At 35.1% G+C, this 20,567-nt stretch overlaps 1 protein-coding gene across 2 annotated transcripts; it reads right to left on the bottom strand.

Annotated features, from left to right (window-relative positions):
* Window positions 1–7,863: 7,863 nt before the first annotated feature.
* LOC110661603 (retrovirus-related Pol polyprotein from transposon RE2) lies at window positions 7,864–13,642 on the bottom strand. Of its 2 annotated transcripts, XM_058150063.1 has the most exons (3): window positions 13,300–13,642; window positions 11,987–12,147; window positions 7,864–9,999 (listed from the first exon to the last, which is right to left on the bottom strand). In XM_058150063.1, exon 3 carries the CDS (start codon window positions 9,063–9,065, stop codon window positions 8,082–8,084), a length of 984 nt encoding a protein of 327 aa, XP_058006046.1. In that variant the 5' UTR covers window positions 9,066–9,999; window positions 11,987–12,147; window positions 13,300–13,642; the 3' UTR covers window positions 7,864–8,081. The 2 variants fall into 2 exon arrangements, with proteins under 2 accessions (XP_058006046.1, XP_058006047.1); XM_058150064.1 differs by lacking the exons at window positions 11,987–12,147; window positions 13,300–13,642 and adding an exon at window positions 10,346–11,970.
* Between the last annotated feature and the right edge of the window lie 6,925 nt (window positions 13,643–20,567).

Genomic DNA, 20,567 nt, shown 5'->3' with positions numbered 1-20,567 from the left:
AGAATCAACTTCCATCAAACTTGTATTTCCCTTAATCTTGGCCTTGCCTATCCAAATCCCAATAGAATTTACTTCATGAACCTTAACTCTGAAATCAATTTTTACCATTAATTAATTAAACCTTTTGTTACTTGCTGAAATTTTAGTAAATTAATATAATGGTTAGAATTTTAATTACTACATTCATCATAATTTCTTTATTTTTCAAATTTAATTTGTTGCATCTCTTACTCTATTTTTGACACAAATTATCGATAGCCCAAATAATTGTGACTGTTATAATTTGATACTCAAACAACAAATCTCAGTGGGACAATATCTTTTCTTTACTACTTGAACGACCCTTGTACTTATGGAGTTCGCAACCACGTTGAGAATTGGCTTGTTGGTAAATTTCACCAGACCACTTTTAATTTACCGACAGAAAATTTTGTCAATAAATTGTTTATGTTGTCATCACTAATTTCATTGGCTCATTTCAAGATCTAATAAAATACCAATGCACTGGCATGGGTAAAGTCATCAGTAATTACCAACACACTAAATTCGTTGGTAAAATTATGTTTAGAAATTGTTGTTTTTTATTTTTACCGATGACTTGAGGTCATCATGAAATTTTACTGTAATTTTTTACAATTTATTTTTAAATTTATATTATTTTAATTTTAAATCTGTACAAGCAAAAAAAAGCTAAAAAATATATAATTACTAACAAAGAAATTTGATTCCCTTACATCACACAAATATTCACATGAATGCCTTTAGTTAAAAATTTAGTTAAAATATTCATGTACTACAAATATATTTAATTAAATCAAAAAGTACATACAAAATTAGTACCCCTTCACTGATTTCTGATGTTCCTTTGCTTTATTAAACTTTGAAGCAAAGGAACTAGAAACTCCCTTCTATTTTAATTTTTCCTCAAGTGTAGCTCTTGCTTTTGGCAATTATCATCAATCTGCCAATTTTGAGACTCAATTATTAGCCACATTATAAGTGGCACCCACTTGCAAAAGAACATTGAATGGAGAATATGATGGAATAACGGTGTGCAGTTAAGACTTCACCTTGTGTTTATGTTCTCTTCGTATTCCCATGATCATCTGAAGCCTCCACTTTTTCCAAGTTATGTGTGCTACGAGGTTGTAGTATGAAAGGGAAAAATTAGAAATATGAAAAATTGACCACTTTGAATACACGCATTAATGATGGATTGACTACGTTTTAGGTCAATAGATGACACTTCATCCATGGGAGTCAATTTTTTCTCTAAGGATCCTGCAAACAAAATAGAAATTAGAATAACTAAAATATAAAATCTAAGGGGAAACAAAGAGTGTTTCAGCAAGTTCAGACCATAAAACAATAAAACTAAATAATAAAAAAATGACAATAATAGAAAACTAAATTACATTCATCTAATAAAACAAAAACCCAACAATATTGGAGAAGAAAGCTGAGATGAATATATCATTAGTAAGACCAGAAAACTCTTAAGAGAGTATTATTAGAGTTGTCATTTCTTTATTATTAGAGTTTTCATTTCTTTTTATTATTAGAGTTCAAAACACAAATGCCCAATGTTAAGTGGGGGAACAAGATTAAATCAGTGCACGCCCTCGTATGTTTCAGAAGCTCGATCCACTCAAATGTGCAAATTCATTGTCCTTTCCATTGTTACTACTAGCTCAAGCAACAATGCTAGTAACAATTGCATGTTCCAATTAAAAAAAGACTTCCTTCAGTGATTACCTGCAAAAGGGATGCACCATAGTGGCCCAATCTTCAAAACAATTAGTGCTCTTTGTGGATCAAGTTGTCCACTGCAATAATAGGAGGGAACTACAGAAAGCTCCTGCTTTCCTTTCAACTTCTCTGATTGCATTAGTTTCTGAACTGATAATATATTGTTTCTTCTCATTGTTAATTAACTTGCAAGTTGCAGCAAATCACCAGAGAGAAGATTCCAAAAAAGAAAAACTGTGGAAAACAGAGAATTTGGAAAATTTTCTTTTATATTTCTTCATACAAAAATGATTTATAAGCATTCTAATTTACATACAAAGGCTAGGACTAACTAGAAAACTAATAATAACCGATAAATACAATAATTCCTAATTATATTATAATTTACACTGATTAAGGGATTTACACTAATTGAGGGATTCTGACACTTCCCCTCAAGTTGGTTCATATATGTTGCACATGTCCAACTTGCAAACAAGGGTATGAAACCCCTTACAACTTAATCCCTTAGTGAACACATCAGCTAACTGGTCTTTCGACCCTACGTAAGAGATACTTAAGGAACCATTGATAACTTTTTCTTTTCTGAAGTGTCTGTTAATCTCTATATGTTTGGTCCAATCATGCTGAAGTGGATTGTGAACTATACTGATGGCAGCTTTGTTATCACAGAATAGGGAAAAACCACTAGTTTCCAGCAATTTTAATTCCTCCATCAACTTTCGTAACCACAATAGCTCACAAATACCTTGAGCCATTGCTTTATACTCAGCCTCTGCACTGGATCTAGTCGTCACATTTTGCTTCTTGCTTCTCTAAGTGACTAGATTACCACTAACAAAAGTACAATAACCAGATGTCGATCTCCTATCATCAAGAGATCCACCCCAATCTGCATCTGTAAAGGCCTTAATCTGAAAATGGCCATGCTTTGAGAAAAGTTCTTTCCCAGGTGCAGATTTTAAGTATCTCAAGATGCGAAAAATAGCCTCCAAATGAGATTCACGAGGATCATGCATATACTGACTCACTAGACCCACTACATATGCTATATTTGGTCTGGTATGCGAAAGGTAAATCAGTCTGCCAACTAACCTCTGATATCTCCCAATATCCATGGATTCCCAACTCCAACTTGCAATTTGTGATTTGCCTCAATGGGAGACTCTGCTGGTTTACAACCTAGCATTCCTGTTTCCTCCAACAGATCTAGTATGTACTTCCTTTGATAAATAAATATTATTTATCTGATCTAACAATCTTCATTCCAAGAAAGTACTTTAACCTTCCCAAATCTTTGATTTCAAACTCTTATGCTAGTTGTTCCTTTAGATGAATCATTTCTTCCCTATCATCACCAGTTACCATAATATCATCCACATAGATTGTTATGGAAAGTCAATCACTATGTTATGGAAAGTCAATCACTATATTATTTCTCTGTATATTTTGTATTCTGTATTCCTATTTAGGATTTCTTATTTAGGATTTCTTCCTAATTAGTAGAACACAATTATAGGAATCAATTGTATATATATACCCATGTACAGATTAATTGAAATCAATGAGAATCATCTCTTTCTACATGGTATCAGAGCAGGTCATCAATCTAGGGTGACTATTTGTTCTCACTACCCAGCTCAGGAGAGACCTTGGCTGCCGACCGGCCGTTTCAACCCCGATCAACATCGCCGGCGTCGCCTCAACCCCCTCATTCCACCACTGTGTGTCTTGTTGCACGATCCAAAGATAACCATTAAAGGACTTCTGAGGTTTGGCTCTCAGATCCTATTTTGGTATTTGCTTGATTTGTGATTTTGGGTTATTTTGCTGCTATAAGCACTTTGGATTAGCGTTTCGGTTAGTTTTCTTTGTCTCAACAAATGGCAGACAATAAGAATGTTATTTCTGATGTGATTCCGGTGATGACTAAGATCACGGAACACAAACTTAATGGTTCGAATTACCTGGAGTGGAGTAAGACTGTTAGGGTCTATTTGCGTAGCATTAATAAGGATGATCACCTTACTAAAGATGCACCCACTGATGATACACGACAAACTTGGCTAAGGGAGGATGCTCGGTTGTTTTTGCAGCTTCGGAACTCGATTCATAGTGAGGTAATTAGTTTAATTAATCACTGTGAATTTGTTAAGGAATTGATGGATTACTTAGATTTTCTATATTCTGATAAAGGGAATATCTCCCGTATTTATGGTGTTTGTAAGGCATTCTACCGTGCTGAGAAAGAGGATAAGTCTCTCACGGCTTATTTTATGGATTTTAAACGGGTATATGAGGAACTTAATGTATTGTTGCCTTTTAGTCCTGATGTGAAAGTTCAGCAGGCCCAACGGGAGCAAGCGGTCATTATGAGTTTTCTTGCGTGCCTTCCTTGAGTATGAGATCGCTAAATCTCGATCCTCTCGATCGAGATTTCCTCTTTGCATGAAACGTTCACACGGGTCCTTCGTACAGAGAGTACTCAATCTTCACAGCCTGCCAGTAGTGCTCTTATTAGCCGTAATCCAAATGGACAACAAGGTAATAGAAGAGGAAGTAGAGGAGGAATTACAGGCAACAGAAGTAATCAGCGTAATAGAGAGGCTAGTTCTAATCAGGACTCAAGAGGAGTCATTTGTTATTATTGCCATGAGCCTGGCCATACAAAATTTAATTGTCCGCAACTTCAGAGAAAAAATCAATGATCACAGATGGCAAATATGGCGTGAGAGAATTCTCTGATATCTTCCTCTGAGAAAACTATTTTGGTATCTGCAGAGGATTTTGCACAATTTTCTCGAGATCGTGCATCTCTAAAGCCTACCGGTTCCCTCACATCGCGATCACGAGTCGGGTAAATCCACTACATGCCTTGTGTCTTCTTCATCCAAATGGGTTATTGATTCTCGTGCGAGATCACATGACGTAATTCTAGTCTTCTATCCGCTTTTAGTCTAATCTCACTTCCTCTCATTACTTTAGCTGATGGTTCTACTTCTTGTGTCATGGGTTCTGGAACTGCGAACCCGACTTCGTCAATTTCTGTCTTCTGTTTTGTGTCTACCAAAATTCTCTTTTAATCTACTTTCTGTTAGTAAACTTACTCGTACCTTAAATTGTTATGTTTTCTTTTTTCCTGACCAGTGTTTGTTTCAGGATCTTACGACGAGGCAGATTATTGGTAGAGGACGCGAGTCAGGTGGTCTCTACATTCTGGAAAATCATGTACCGCGGTCGCTTGTTTGCTCCAGTACCTTAACACCTCTTGAAGCTCATTGTAGATTGGGTCATCCTTCTTTGTCTACCATGAAGAAGCTGTGTCCTCAATTTCAGTCTTTATTAGTACTAGAATGTGAGTCGTGTCAGTTTGCAAAACATCATCGTTTGCCTTCTGTGTCTAGAGTCGATAAACAGGCTTCATTTCCTTTTGAGTTAGTTCATTCTGATATTTGGGGTACTTGTTCTGTTACATCTAAAATTGAATTTCGTTATTTTGTTACTTTTGTTGATGATTACTCTCGTGTTACCTGGTTATATTTAATGAAGAATCGTTCTGAGTTGTTTTCTATCTTTTGTGCTTTTTGTAATGAAATCAAAACTCAATTTAATATTTCTGTGCGCATATTAAGAAGTGCCAATGCCAAAGAATACTTTTCAGCACAATTTCAGCCTTATATGACACAAAATGGCATTCTTCATCAGTCTTCCTGTGTGGATACCCCATCCCAAAATGGCGTGGCCGAAAGAAAAAATCGTCATCTTCTTGAGGTAACTCGTGCTCTTCTTTTTCAGATGAAAGTTCCTAAACACTTTTGGGCGGATGCAGTTTCTACGGCATGTTTTTTGATCAATCGTATGTCGTCTTCTGTCTTTAATGGGGATAATCCTTATACTACTTTGTTTCCTACAAAATCTTTGTTCCCTATTGAACCCCGTATTTTTTGTTGTACCTGTTTTGTGCGTGATGTTCGTCCCCAGGTTACTAAATTGGATCCAAAATCTCTCAAATGTGTCTTCCTTGGGTACTCCCGACTCCAAAAAGGATACCTTTGTTTCTCTCCTACTCTTAATCGTTATCTTTTTTCTGCAGATGTCACATTTTTTGAGTCCACTCCATTTTTTCCTCCATCATCTGTGTATGAGAGTCAGGGGGAGGAGGATGATCTCTTAATATATACTGTCCAACCAATGTCTAGTCCTCTCCCACAGCCTGTTCCTTCTGTCTCTAGACCTACTCGACCTCCCGTTGTTCATGTTTATTCCAGGAGATTGGAGATTCCTGACTCAGATCCTCTACCAGCTACTTCGTTGGGAGATCCTGTACCTCATACTGATCATGATTCTGATCTAGACTTACCCATTGCTCTTCGTAAAGATAAACGTTCATGTACTTACCCTATCTCTTCTTTTGTTTCTTATAATCAATTGTCTTCTTGTTCTCGGTGTTTTGTTACTTCTTTAGACTCTGTTCCTATCCCTAATACTGTTGATGAGGCACTGTCTCATCCTGGCTGGTGTGATGCTATGAAAGAGGAAATGGAGGCTTTAGATGCTAATGGTACATGGGAACTATTGCCTTTGCCCACTGGTAAGAAAGCTATTGGTTGCAAATGGGTATATACAGTAAAGGTAAATCCTGATGGTTCTGTGGCTAGGTTAAAAGCACGCCTTATAGCAAAAAGATATGCTCAGACATATGGGGTTGATTACTCTGATACTTTTTCTCCTGTAGCTAAACTTACTTCTATTCGCTTGTTTATCTCTTTAGCAGCTACATATGATTGGCCCCTGCATCAATTGGATATCAAGAATGCTTTCCTTCATGGTGATCTTCAGGAGGAGGTGTATATGGAGCAACCACCTGAGTTTGTTGCTCAGGGGGAGTTGGGTAAAGTTTGTAGGCTTCGGAAGTCTCTTTATGGCTTGAAACAAAGTCCTAGGGCATGGTTTGGGAGATTCAGTGAAGCAGTACAGGAATTTGGTATGCAAAAGAGTAAGTGTGATCACTCAGTATTTTATAGGCAATCTGAGGCTGGTCTAATTCTCTTAGTAGTCTATGTGGATGACATTGTCATCACTGGGAGTAACTCTGCAGGTATTTCATCTCTTAAAATCTTCCTCCAAACTCAGTTTCAGACCAAAGACTTGGGATTGTTAAAGTATTTCTTGGGTATCGAAGTTATGAAAAGTAAGAAGGGTATTTTCTTGTCTCAAAGAAAATATGTCCTCGATCTATTGACAGAGACAGGAAAATTAGGTGCTAAGCCTTGTAGCGCACCAATAACTCCAACTTTATAATTGTTAGCAGGGGATAGTGAGTTGTTTGAAGATCCAGAGAGATACAGGAGATTGGTAGGAAAATTGAACTACCTTACAGTCACTCGTCCTGACATTGCTTATGCCGTTAGTGTGGTAAGTCAGTTTATGTCTTCCCCAACTGTTGCTCATTGGGAAGCCTTGGAACAAATCTTGTGTTATCTGAAGGGCGCTCCAGGAAGAGGTTTGCTATATGGTAATCATGGGCATTTGAATGTTGAATGTTTTTCAGATGCCGACTGGGCTGGATCTAAGGTTGACAGGAGGTCAACTACTGGATATTGTGTTTTTATTGAAGGAAATTTGGTGTCTTGGAGAAACAAGAAGCAGAGTGTAGTTTATCGATCTAGTGCTGAATCCGAATACAGAGCCATGGCACAATCAGTATGTGAGGTAATGTGGATACTTCAATTACTAGATGAGACAGGTTTTAAGACCTCCCTGCCTGCGAAATTGTAGTGTGATAATCAAGCTGCTCTTCATATTGCTTCTAATTCGGTGTTTCATGAGCGGACCAAATATATTGAGATTGATTGTCACTTTATTCGTGAAAAGATTCAACAACAGATCATCTCAACAGGACACATCAAAACTGGAGAGCAGTTAGGAGATATTTTCACAAAAGCTTTGAATGGAGCTAGAATTGACTACATTTGTAACAAGTTGGGCATGATTAATATCTATGCTCCAACTTGAGGGGGAGTGTTATGGAAAGTCAATCACTATGTTATGGAAAGTCAATCACTATATTATTTCTCTGTATATTTTGTATTCTGTATTCCTATTTAGGATTTCTTATTTAGGATTTCTTCCTAATTAGTAGAACACAATTATAGGAATCAATTGTATATATATACCCATGTACAGACTAATTGAAATCAATGAGAATCATCTCTTTCTACATAGATAATAAGCAGAGTGATCTTACCCCTATAATGTTTTATAAACAAGGTGTGATTAGCATTGTTTTGGCAGTATCCAAAAGAAACCATAGCCTTACTAAACCTGTCAAATCATGCCCAAGGTGGCTGTTTTAAACCATACAGTGCTTTCTTCAATCTGAAAACTTTTCTTTTGGTCTTCCTATTCTCAAACCCTGGAGGGATTTTCATATATACTACTTCCAAATCACTATGTAGAAAGACATTTTTTACATCAAACTGCTGCAAATCCCACTCAAGATTTACTGCACATGATAGTAAAATTCTGATGGTATTCATTTTAGCAACAGAAGCAAACGTTTTCTGGTAATCTACCCCATACGTTTGTGTGAAGCCTTTTGCTACTAGCCTAGCCTTATACCTTTCAATTGAACCATCTGCTTTATGTTTCACAATAAACACCCACTTGCATCCAACTGATTTTTTCCCCATTGGAAAAGTAACAAGTTCCCATGTCTCATTCTTTGCTAGAGCTTTCATCTCCTCCACCATGGCTGCCTTCCATTTTGGATCAAGACATGCTTTCTTCCAATCCTGTGGGATAGAAACAGAGAAAACAGACAGTAGAAAGGCTCTATAGGATGGAGACAAAGAATCATATGAATTGAAGTTAGAGATGGGATGTTTAGTACAGGTTCTAACACCTTTTCTGAGAGCAATAGGAATATCAAGACCATTATTAGAAGAAGGAAAAGTAGACTGAGAATTAAAATTAGACTCTTTAGGAACCAAAGGAGACTCATCACATACCTTAGGATATTCAGGAATTGAATCTAGAGATTTCGGTTGATCAACAATCTCCTGCTCGATGGCTATATCTGTCTTGTTTCGCCGAGTATAGATTCTCAAATCTGGTCCATTCAGTCTCCCTCGAGATTTAGGTGACTCCCCTTGAATATCATTATTAGGTATAGGCTTTAGACTCACACTTTCCCTTTGAAGTTGAAAGTTGGGAGAGCACAAAGAAGAAGGGAAAGACATCTTTTCTTCCTTCCTATGCTCCCCTTGAAGAGGTGGATGGAAATAAGATTCAGATTCCCTAAAGGTAACATCCATGCTCACAAAATATTTTCGTGTAGGAGGGTGGTAACACCTATACCCCTTTTGAGTACTGGAATAACCAACAAAGACACACTTGAGGGCTCAAGGTTCTAACTTCCCTCTATTAGGCTGATGAGCAAAGCAAACACAACAAAAAACCTTTGGAGGAACAGTATATGAATTTTTACCTTGCAAAACCTCTAAAGGACTCTTAAACTCCAAAGTCCGGAGTGGCATCTTGTTAATAAGATATGCAGCAGAAAGAATTGCATCCCCCCAGTAAAGTTTGGGAATATTCATTGTAAACATAAGAAACCTAGCAACCTCAAGTAAATGTCTATTTTTTCTCTAAGACACTTCATTTTGAGCACTAGTGTTAACACAACTAGTCTTACGCAAAATTCCGTGACTTTAAATATTCCTGAAAAACTCCATTCATATACTCTGTGCCATTATCAGTTCTCAATATTTTAACATGAGCATCAAACTGGGTGCTAATCATTTTGTGAAACTGCTGAAAATATGAAAATACTTCATTTTTTCCTTTCATCAGATATACCCAAGTTAACCTACTGCAACAATCAATAAAGGTCACAAACCATCTACAACCTGATAAAGACACAGTTTGAGTAGGTCCCCACACATCAGAATGGATAATCATAAAAGGAACTGAAGCCTTATTATTTATTGCAGGATAAGATTGTCTGGTATGTTTGGCAAACTCATAAGCATCACATACTAACAATTCAGTCTTGCATTGCTTAAACAAAAGAGGATAAAGTTTCTCTAAAATAGTAAATGAAGGAGGTCCAAGTCTCCTATGCCACTGAATAATTTCTTCCTCAGTACCCATAGACTATCCCAACATGGCCTGATCAACACAATCATTCAATAGATATAGCCCATCTTGCAGTCTACCAATGCCAATCGTTCTCCCCGTTATCAACTCCTGAAACACAAAGTGAGTGAGAAAAAATTCAATTTTGCACATATAAGACAGAACTGACTTATATGTGCCTAGCTTTCCTATTAACCTTTTGTGATAGAACTGACTGACAAAAGGTTAATAGGAAAGCTAGGCACATATAAGACAGAACTAAGACTTATAATAGGAGTACATTTAACAGAATCTGTTCTAGAAACATTAGATAAGGATCCATTCACAATGTGGACTTTTTCTTTGCCTGAACATGGAGAATAGGATATGAATTTATTCGAAGAGCCTGTCATATGTTTGTTTGCTCCAAAATCTATAACCCAAAATGAATTATTATGGTTGGCAAGAAAAGCAATACCTGAGTTGATGAAGTTAGAAGAGGCAACCGTAGTGGATTATGATTCAAGCTGTGATAGGAATCGTCTCAGAGTCTGTACCTCTTCATTGAAAAACATCCCAGTGATAGCAGTATCTTCAGAAACAATCACAGCTTCAGATACATTTCCTTGTGATCTAGCAGAGCCCATCCTTTTTCCTCCACGCCCTTTAGTTAGGCGGTCGTGCAGCTTTCAACATTGTTCTTTGGTGTGCCGAGATTTCCCACAGTAGTCACAATGCAAGTGATCCTAATCTAATGGACCATATGACTGTTCTCATAAGAAGTTAGCAGCCAGCCCAGCCTTATCAACAGCTGTAGAATTGATCATGACACTCCTACTCTCCTCCTGCTGAACATAAGAGTATGTCTGCCTTAAAGTGGGCAAAGGATCCTTACCAAGCACTTGGACCTGAATCTAATCATACTCCACATTTAGCCCAGCAAGAAAATCATATATGAGCTCCTTCTCAATCAATTTCTGGAACTTAAATGCATCAGCCGGACATGAAGCCTGAATAGAAATCCAACTCTTACCATAGACCACTCAGTTCCGCATAATACTGAGCAACAATCAACTCATCTTGTTTCATTCCATGAACCTTGTTCCTAAACTCATAAACTTGTGCATCATTCCCAACTTGAGAATAAGTCAGAGAAACAGCACTCCAAATGATAGCGGCACTGTCCAACAGTAAATACCCATAAGCTATATGAGGTTGCATAGAATTGATGAGCCATGACATAACAAGAGAGTTCTTCGACTCTCACTGGCAGTAGGTAGAACTAGTACTTTCTGGTTTTTTTCTATCTCCAATTATATACCCCTACAGTCCTCTAGCCTGAATGAATAGTAGACAAGATCTAGACCATGCCAAATAATTAGTTCCATCCAACTTTACAAGACTAATTTGTAAAGAGAGATTATCACCAACAAATTCAGCCTTTGTTTCAGAAGCTTTCTTCTTTTCATCAGTCATTTTTCAATTAAAAAAATAGGTATTGAGACAGAAAGCAAAAAACTGAGCAATGAAAGGTACCCAAAAAAATAATGTGCAAACTAGGTGTGGAAACACGATGGTCAGAGGCGTACCGGACACGGAAGGTCGTCAGCAAGAGGTGTGGTCGGAGAAATCACTGAAAAAATGGGTGCACGCGCCAGTGCATGAAGAATGACGCGAGACTTTTAGAGGCGCGTGAGCTCACGTGCTTCACTGGACGGCGGCGGGACTCTAGGCGTAAGCTGATCAGCTGGTGTCCTGCCTACTCAAGTGGGTGGTGACAGTCACCTCCCTTCCTAGAACGACGTAAAAGCTTGACAAAAAAAAATTACCTAGAACTACACTGTTCACGCCAATAAATTTTAACACTGCTTTGATACCATGTAGAAAACAGAAAATTTGAAAAATTTTCTTTTATATTTCTTCATACAACTAGGACTAACTAGGAAACTAATAATAGCCAATAAATACAATAATTCCTAACTATATTCTAACTTACAGCTAATTTACACTGATTAAGAGATTTACACTAATTGAGAGATTCTAACAAAGATGTAAATCAAGAAAATAACATATAGTTTGTGACAACAAAACTACCAGGTTACATTGCATAATGACTCACCATTAGTTATATTAATTGTTGTTTCCATCTTGTCCCCTGTTAACATCCAAATCTTGATTCCAGCTCTAGAAAGTCTCAATACAATCTGGTACTCCTTGAAGTTTGTCTTCTATAGCAGTACTACCAATCAAAATGAGTTCCCAAAGTATTAGTTCTGCTACCTGCAAAAGTTTCAAAATTTTCTTGAGATGACTTGCATCCCAATAAAAACTAAAGCAAATTATAAAAATTCAATAATTGAAAAATTAAATACACTCTGCATTTGCAAATGTGATTTCATCAGCATTCCAGCATTCAATAATCATTTTACAACAATTTGTAACATCATACAAACTTTATGCAATATAAAAAGATATTAATAAAAATTGGGGATGAAATAGAAGAGCAAGAGGAGACAACAATGTCAATTTGATAATGTCTGCATAAAAAAATTAAGAAAGAATTGGTAATGAAATAAACCTCTAGCTTTTTAACAAAAAAAAAAAAAGGTTAAGAATCCAATTTCATAACCACAGAATAACCTTCATCCTTAACACCAAAATCCCCAAATCTCTATCCAATTCACCTCTTAACTAAGCATTTCAACACAAACAGAGACAAACCCTTTGGAAATTTTCAGTTTTATTATTAGAGTTTTAGGGAAAAATTAAAAAAGTAAGGACCAGGTGTGCCAGAGATTTTCTCATGAAAAAACTACAGAATCTCACAATTTGGGAATCCTTAACAAGATGAGCAGCCTCATAACTAAGTAAATCAAAATAGAAATTGAAAATTTTGAAAATAAACAATAAAAGAATAATGGGGCAAGTTTGAGAGCTGGCAGAGACCTATTCTTAACAGCAAGCAACACTCATTTCAAAATTGATAACCAATTGATCAAAAAAAACAAAGAAAAGACCTGACTGCTAGGTTACTACTGAACCACAACAGTTTTAATTTCTTGCTATTTTCATCTTTCCAGCTAAACATCAGTATCAAGTAACAAGTCAAAACAATTAAACACCCTAAACGCAAATTTACACTACTAAAAAGACCACAATGGGCAAAAACATAAAATCTTCATGGGTGGCAATGAGCCAAGAAATTATTGCACAGATAAAAGAACCCGATCAATCATATGAGTTGAAACTCAATTAAAAACTTAAAATCCTACACTTTGAAGTCTATTCGCTTGAGGAGCTATACCCAAGTAAAATTAAACCTTTTAAGAATCGAAACAGAATTGGATTAAGGGCAAAGATCAGCATCAGATAGCTTGGAAACATGGCAAATTTCACACTTGAGCACAATCAAGTATCTAGTAATGGAATTACCTTATCGAGATCATACCCACACATGAAGAAGAGGCAATCGATTCTTTTGTTTTTTAAAATCAAAGCCAAACAGAGGAAAGGGTAAGAAAGGGGAATTTCAAAGAAAACGATTAGGTTGAGATAGGATATTTTGGTGCAAATGTAGCGCGCTATATTTATTTTAATACTGACGGATATAATTTTGTTGGTACTTTCTTTTTTTAATTTTCTCCTTCGTTGAGCTGTTTCTGCAGTGATTATAAGAAACTGAATGAACTTTTTTTTTGTAAGATAGGATTGTAACGTGAAAAATTTGCAAGTTAAAAAATAGAAAAATTAATTAATGTTGGTATTAAACTTGAACTATATTAAAAAAAAAATTATGAGGCAATTTGTATATTCTTTTCAAGATAAATTCAAAAGTAGATTTTTAATTTAAAAAATTTTAGATTAATTAAAACGTCTGCAAAATAGTTTGGCACTTGTGCAAGTGGCAGAGATATAGGGGCCTATAGTAAGTTGATATGGCAAATATATTCAGTTTTAAGTAGGCAAAGATGCTTACGTGTTGACCTAAGAACCCTTAAGAGGTATGAAGTTCGGTGGTTATAGCATCTTTGAGGCAACCCAAAATTCTACAATTCATTATCGTCTCTGACGTGATGTTGATTGTAATAATACAACTGCTAACTATTCTCTTTTATTAGCTCGTAATAATCTTGATTGATTGATAATGCGCTAAAAAATTAATCAAAATTTCTATTAATAGTATTAAGATCTGGGGGGTGTTATGATAAGTTCCATGTGTGAGGGATTACTGTAGAGTGCCTGTAGGGAAATCTAGTGATTCAATTCGAGCGTTTACTCTACATCCTTTATCTTCAGGATCACCTCTACTACTCTTATTGGACCATATGATGTCTGTAAAACAAATGGTAGTTAGAGAGCCAAGTGGAATTCCCTTGCTTAGTGTTCTGATGTTTAAGATAGTAATTTTTGAGTATTTGAAATAGAATAAATGTCAAAAATAAATGATTCGGGGATATAGAAATTATAGAGAATATATATGTTGCCTCAAGAACCCAAAACGCCATGTGTTATTATCAGCACAAGTGGTAGCCTAGTAATGGATATAGGCTTTGCCACCTAACTCATTATTTCCTTTTACACAAGCCTTGCTAGGCAAAAGGAAACTACATCTCTGATGGCTATTATAGAAATTTCCACTCTAGAGTAGTTAGGTAAAAGGCATTTAGGGTGTCTATGATTTCAGTGCTTTTAATGCAGGTGGTTAACTATACAACTTTAGCCGGCTCAAGAAGACTTACTGGATAATGCATCTCAATTTACGTATTAGGATACTTAATAATTAGGAATAGGCCTTTTAGGGACTTTAATGATGTCATGACTGTGATATGTTGGACACACAATGGTATTATCGAGGCTCGCAATCTATCTACAACTTAGAGGCTTCAATGACCTAGAAATGGTGGAATATCCTAGGCAATGGTTGTTTACATCCCAATGTGGTCATATAAGTCTAGCAGTGGTTGTACATATCTCATGATGGTCATATATTTATGTGGACACATGTCATCATTCAAAAGGGCTAGTGGTCTTATGTTATATCATCTGCCATATAATGTTGTGATGCTTATGGGTGTAGCATTACACACACACTCTCTCTTTCTCTTATGTTAGAACAACTCTTTCATGATTTATGGTGGGCATTTGTTTTACCTAGAATAAAGAAAACAAGAAGCAAAAACAATATTTGAGGATTCACATATTACATTTCATTATTGGTGCAATAATATTTCTTAAAAATTATTTTTTGCATTTAAATTACATTTTAATGTATAAAACTATGAAGATATTTAGACTAGTAATGTCTGATAACTTACATTTGTTATTGTATATGAAAAAAGCCTGACAAAAATGATGAAATTATTGGCTTTCGGATAAAGTGGTAGTTTTTTGTGGCTGGTGACCTCCAAGGATGAGTAAGCAATAATTGGTAGATTAAAGTAGGACAATAAGATGTAAAAGGCAAAAGTTTACTATAATTTGCAATTATAGTTGAACATTTTAATTTTGGACCATAAATTCCAACATTTGAGAATAGGTGCAATTATATTCAAAGCTCAAAAATGATATAAAATATTCAAATTTTGTCTACTAAATTTATAATTATGATAACTAAACACCTTAAACTTACAATTATGGTAGCCAAATACCCTAAAGAAATTTTATACTTTGATGATTAAGCTAATTAATTGTTTCAAAAATCATGAGCACATTTGTAAAAGCCAACTTTTTCCCCCCTTAAGAATGATTATAGTTAAAACATTTTTTAGTTAAATTGGAAAATTCACATATTTGATTATTTTATATAATATAAATAAAATTCAGAAACTTATAATTAACAATAAAATAATGTTCTCATAAATGAATAATCAAATTCAGTGTGTGTGTATATATATTAGGTAAAGAAAACAAAATCAACCTAATTTGAAACACACCTAACGGCTGCCCATATACCTCGATACCAAAATGGAAGGTTCGGTCCACCTAACTCTTAAACTTGGCAATATCTTTCTTAAAATAGATCTTCCTCCCATGTTAATATATCATAGCTCAAAAAAAACATTCAACCTCCACTTATAACTCTAAAAAAAAAAAAACAAATTGATAAAATGAAATATCTAACCAGGCTTCCAAGAAATCCCAAAAGTTAAAATCATGTCTTATACCATTGTCTTCTATAAGAAACAAAGTGTGTAAACATAATATTAATCTAGAGAAAATGCCATAGACCTAATATACATACATACATACATGTATGATGTATGTAAAATTAAATTATATATATATATATATTTAAAACATATAAATGATATTAAAATAATGAATTCTATCTTCATTGCACATTAGAGTGGATGCTAAATTTTGTGGACTTTAAGGGATTGAAGGGGTAAAGTCATGAGGCTCAAACCATAATCCAAATTAAGAGCATCCACAGTAACACTCATTGTAAGGTCAAATAATTAAACCAATTGTTAAGAGCAGTAAGGTCATCACGCTAGAACTTTACTAAGCTCAACCCTTGGCATTGCTTGAGCCATTTGGGGAAACTAAAAATTCTACGCTTTGTAATGGGATTTCTTGTGAAATTATGATTTAGATTTATAATCCCCATCCTGCTATGTACTTTTCTCTTTCAAATAAAAGTAGTTATCTAATTATAAAGGGAAGCAAACATATATAACAATTCTATTTTTTTTTTTAAAAAAAAAAAAGACCATGGAGGTTACAAACATGAAATACTACTTTAAAGCATTAATTGTTCTCCCAAACAAGGGACATAATAGAAGGAAAATATAGAAAATAATGAAATTAGTACATGATGAATAGTATTAAGTGCACCATATACATTTATAATACTAAAGAATGAAGATCCACCTCAAATAGAGTTACTCATAACTTTCATACTAGGGAAGTAATAAAAAGAAAGAGTTGCTTTATTGAATATTACTAAAATCATTGAAAAGGGATGGAGAACTTGTAAGTGACTAAAGCAAGAAAGCTATAACAAAAACCAAAAGAATAACACCATTCTAGTAAATGAGTTAATAAGAAACCAACTCATAGATGCACAACTATCCTTACCTAGAGTGTAACATCCCAGGTGGTGGTGCATGGGATAGATGAAGATTCCCACATTAGTGGAAAAATAAATAGATAGTAGATTTATATAACCTTAGCTGCTAACTACTAAATAACTTAACCATTTTGGACTGGGTGGTTTAAGGCCTGAAAGTTATTTGGGTCAATTCAACTGGGGTATTACATAGAGGGAAGGATAGAAAGTGAATAAAAGAATTATTATGGCTAGGGCTTTACATAGTTCTTGTAGGTCCAGAACTGAACTAAAGTGTAACACCCTCCCTGTAGCAACTCCGTACATTCTACTGTTCCGGGGACTAGTGTCGGACTGGACAACTAGAACGTCCGAAAAAATATTTAAACTAAAGTGAAGAACCATAATTAACTCAAATATTAATAAAAAAAATTTAGGGAAAAGTTTTAGAAATAAAATACAACCAAGCTAAATGAGCCGGTGCCCAAGCGATGGGTAACCTAGTAGGAAGTTGCGGTTCTCGCAACTAGGAGCCCTAGACCTGGGGGAAAATTCATAAAATAATTTGTGAGACTCCAGAGAACGATCATTGAGGTTTCCATGGCATTAGAAGGCCAAGAAAATACTTAGAAAAATTTTTCAATCGGTACAGACAATTTTGATCTGTTAAGCCAAACGGAGGGCATTTTGGTCATTTCGCCTTCAGAGGTGTTTTTGGTCGACTTATCCAGTTAAGTAAATAATTATTATAACATAAAATGTGAATAAATATTGCTAAAAATTAAATTGGAAATGAGTAGAGAAGAGAAGAAAAGAAAATGAAAGAAAATACCTAATTATGACATCATATGATGTTATTAATAACCTATCCACCAATCACAATTAAGCACCACTTAAATTAACCTATTAAAGAGGATAATTGAGACAAAAAAAAAAAAAGTCATCTGCCCTTCCTCACCCAAACCAAGCATCACTTTTTCTCCCAAAGCTATTCCACCATGAAAGCTCACTAAAGCTCCCAAACCTCACCTTATTTCACCTTGAAACCACAAACTTGCTTCACAAAAAATTAACCTAGCAACTTGAACATCCTCTAGGCAGCAATTAGAAGAAGAAATTAAGGAGATTTATAAGCTCAAGTTATCTCCCAAAAGAGGTTAGTGCCAATTCCTTCTAGAAATTTTATGTATATCACATGTGGAGTAGGAATTAAGTGTGAAAATGAAGTGAAATTAAACAAAAGTTGCATGATGAATTTTTACCATTTTTGGCAGCCATGGACTTATGTGAGTTTTGATGATTTTTTTTTAAATTAAAAGAGTATATAAGCTGTCCTTTGATATGAAATTAACACTTAGCACCTTATATTGTAAGTTAATGGAAGAATAGAGGCATTGAGAATTTAGGGTTTTGACCAAATTGAGGTTTTAATCCTATAATGGTGTAGGAACATTTTAATGGTCAATTAGTGACCATTTGGTTATTGGTAAACAAGAAATGAAGTGTGTTTAGTGATGAGATTTAGGTTTAGTGTGGCTACCCTAGGTGACCTACAGAATTGGACATGAGTCCAGCAGGTTTGGGCAGCCATAATTTGAATTGTAGAGATTCAATTGGTGTAAGGCCAATTGAACATAAAACTAGACACATAATGGCACAACTTTGGTGAAGAAACCATGCCCATAAGACCAAACCAAGTAGACCGAAAGCTTGCCCCAATCCAGGTGACCTGCAGTCTGTTTCTGCAGAATGACCAAATGAATAGTGATTGTTCATTTGGCCATAACTCAGTGTAGAATGGTCCAATTGACCTAATATTTTACCAGTAATAAGTTGAGATATAGACCAACAACTTTCATGAAGAAACCTAACCCAAATTATGACCAAAACCTATCCAACAAGTGAGTTACAGTCACTATTCACTGCACTATAGATAGGGTCAGTCCAGAAAAATTCCAATCCGGCCAGTTGTAGTTTTTGGACCATAACTTAAGCTACAAAACTCCAAATGGAGTAATTCAAAAAAGGAAATTCAACTAGACAAAATAAGGAACAACTTTCATGTTGATCATTTTTCCAAATTCCCACTGCAAAAATGACTAATGGAATAGTAAATATAAGGTATGAAAACTGAAAATTCTGCTCAATTAACTTTAAGCTTAGAAATGGTATTGGCAACCAATACCAACAAATTTTGAATGTAAAATGTGGTATGTTGGGAGTATTAAAACCAATTTACCTATTGTCTATGCAAAAGTCAACATTTTGGTTGACTAATGAAGTGAATAGTAACACCAAAACTTGAAATTTAAAAATTGTAAAACTCAAAAGTGTAAAATGCCCTAGTATACCTAACAAGATTGGTTTGGATAGCTTGGTATCCCAATAGGGTTCAGTTAGCAGTACTGCACATGGCATTATGCCATTCTGTGATTTCATGGCTTTTAGCCATTCTGACATTATGTTGATACTTGGCCTTGTGCCTAATGTTATTACAGCTTATTAGCTGTTCTGTTGCACACCGAGAGACACATATGTAACCGATGGTGTGACGGCCCGAGGTACTTGATACCCAGTGTCAGTTTACCCATTTATCCAGTCCAGTCGTCCAGTATAGGTTACTTGGGCAACCAAAAATGAAAGTAGATAAATTTAATGAAATAATGAATATAACCAGTACAAATAAGTACGACTACAAATACTCATCGAAAATTTATTTGCAATGAGACATCAATACATTCACTGCATATTTATTTTCTGTTATTTCTTTTTATTTTATTATTGGCACCACTAAGCATTATTGCTTAGCGCGTTGCTTTTTCCACGCGTAGGTTCTGGAGATACTGACCGAGAGCCCAGTAGACTACAGACTGGGTGAGACCTCCTGCAGCTCTGCATAGTGTCCGTGTCACCTCACCATCTTCAGTGCATTGGTAGGACACTAGGTTTCATTTTGGTATTTTGTAACTAACTTTTATTTTCTCTTTTGTAATTGAGACTTATGTAATGTATTTTGATGTTAATGTAAATAGTGAAAATTGTGTTTATGAATGGAAATTTAGTATTTATTTATTGCTTGTATATGAATACCATGAGAAATGAATGATTGAGAAATGTAAATGTTGTTAAAAAATATTGAGATTTTGATGATGAAATGGAGTTTGGGATTGGTTGAAAATTTTGGAAGTGTTTTTCACAGGTTTCGAAGAACTGTTTTATCCATTTTTAGCCGGCACTCTGCCGAATTTTTTTAAAAATTTTGCGGAACCTCAAATAAATTATAATTTTAATAAATGACTTAAATGAAATATATTGTACTTCATAACTATGATAAAAATAAATTAAGGAAGAATAAAAAAAAATGATTGAGATAAAATAGAGTGTTTCGGTACACTGTGTGACATATCTTACTCGGCTATACTATAGACGGGTAAGGGTTGTTACATAAAGAATTGTACCGAACCAATAGAAATCGTATTGAATCGAACTTGCATTTATACTTTAGTTCGGTTCTGATTCTTCACTAAGAACTGAACTAGAACCATACCAAAATTGAACTAGAACCGTACCAAATCAAAACCAAATCCAGAATCGAATTTATATATATGTTTTTCTATATTTTTTTATATGCATTATATACTTTCATTTT

The sequence above is a fragment of the Hevea brasiliensis genome, chromosome 7, assembly GCF_030052815.1.
Source record: "Hevea brasiliensis isolate MT/VB/25A 57/8 chromosome 7, ASM3005281v1, whole genome shotgun sequence".
Lineage (NCBI taxonomy): Eukaryota > Viridiplantae > Streptophyta > Magnoliopsida > Malpighiales > Euphorbiaceae > Hevea > Hevea brasiliensis.
Note: the sequence above shows the minus strand (reverse complement) of the source record. Positions and strands in the feature narration are given on the sequence as shown.

Excerpts from the sequence above, each read along its gene's own strand:
- LOC110661603 (XM_058150063.1), bottom strand. The coding sequence starts at position 9,065 with ATGGATGTTACCTTTAGGGAATCTGAATCTTATTTCCATCCACCTCTT.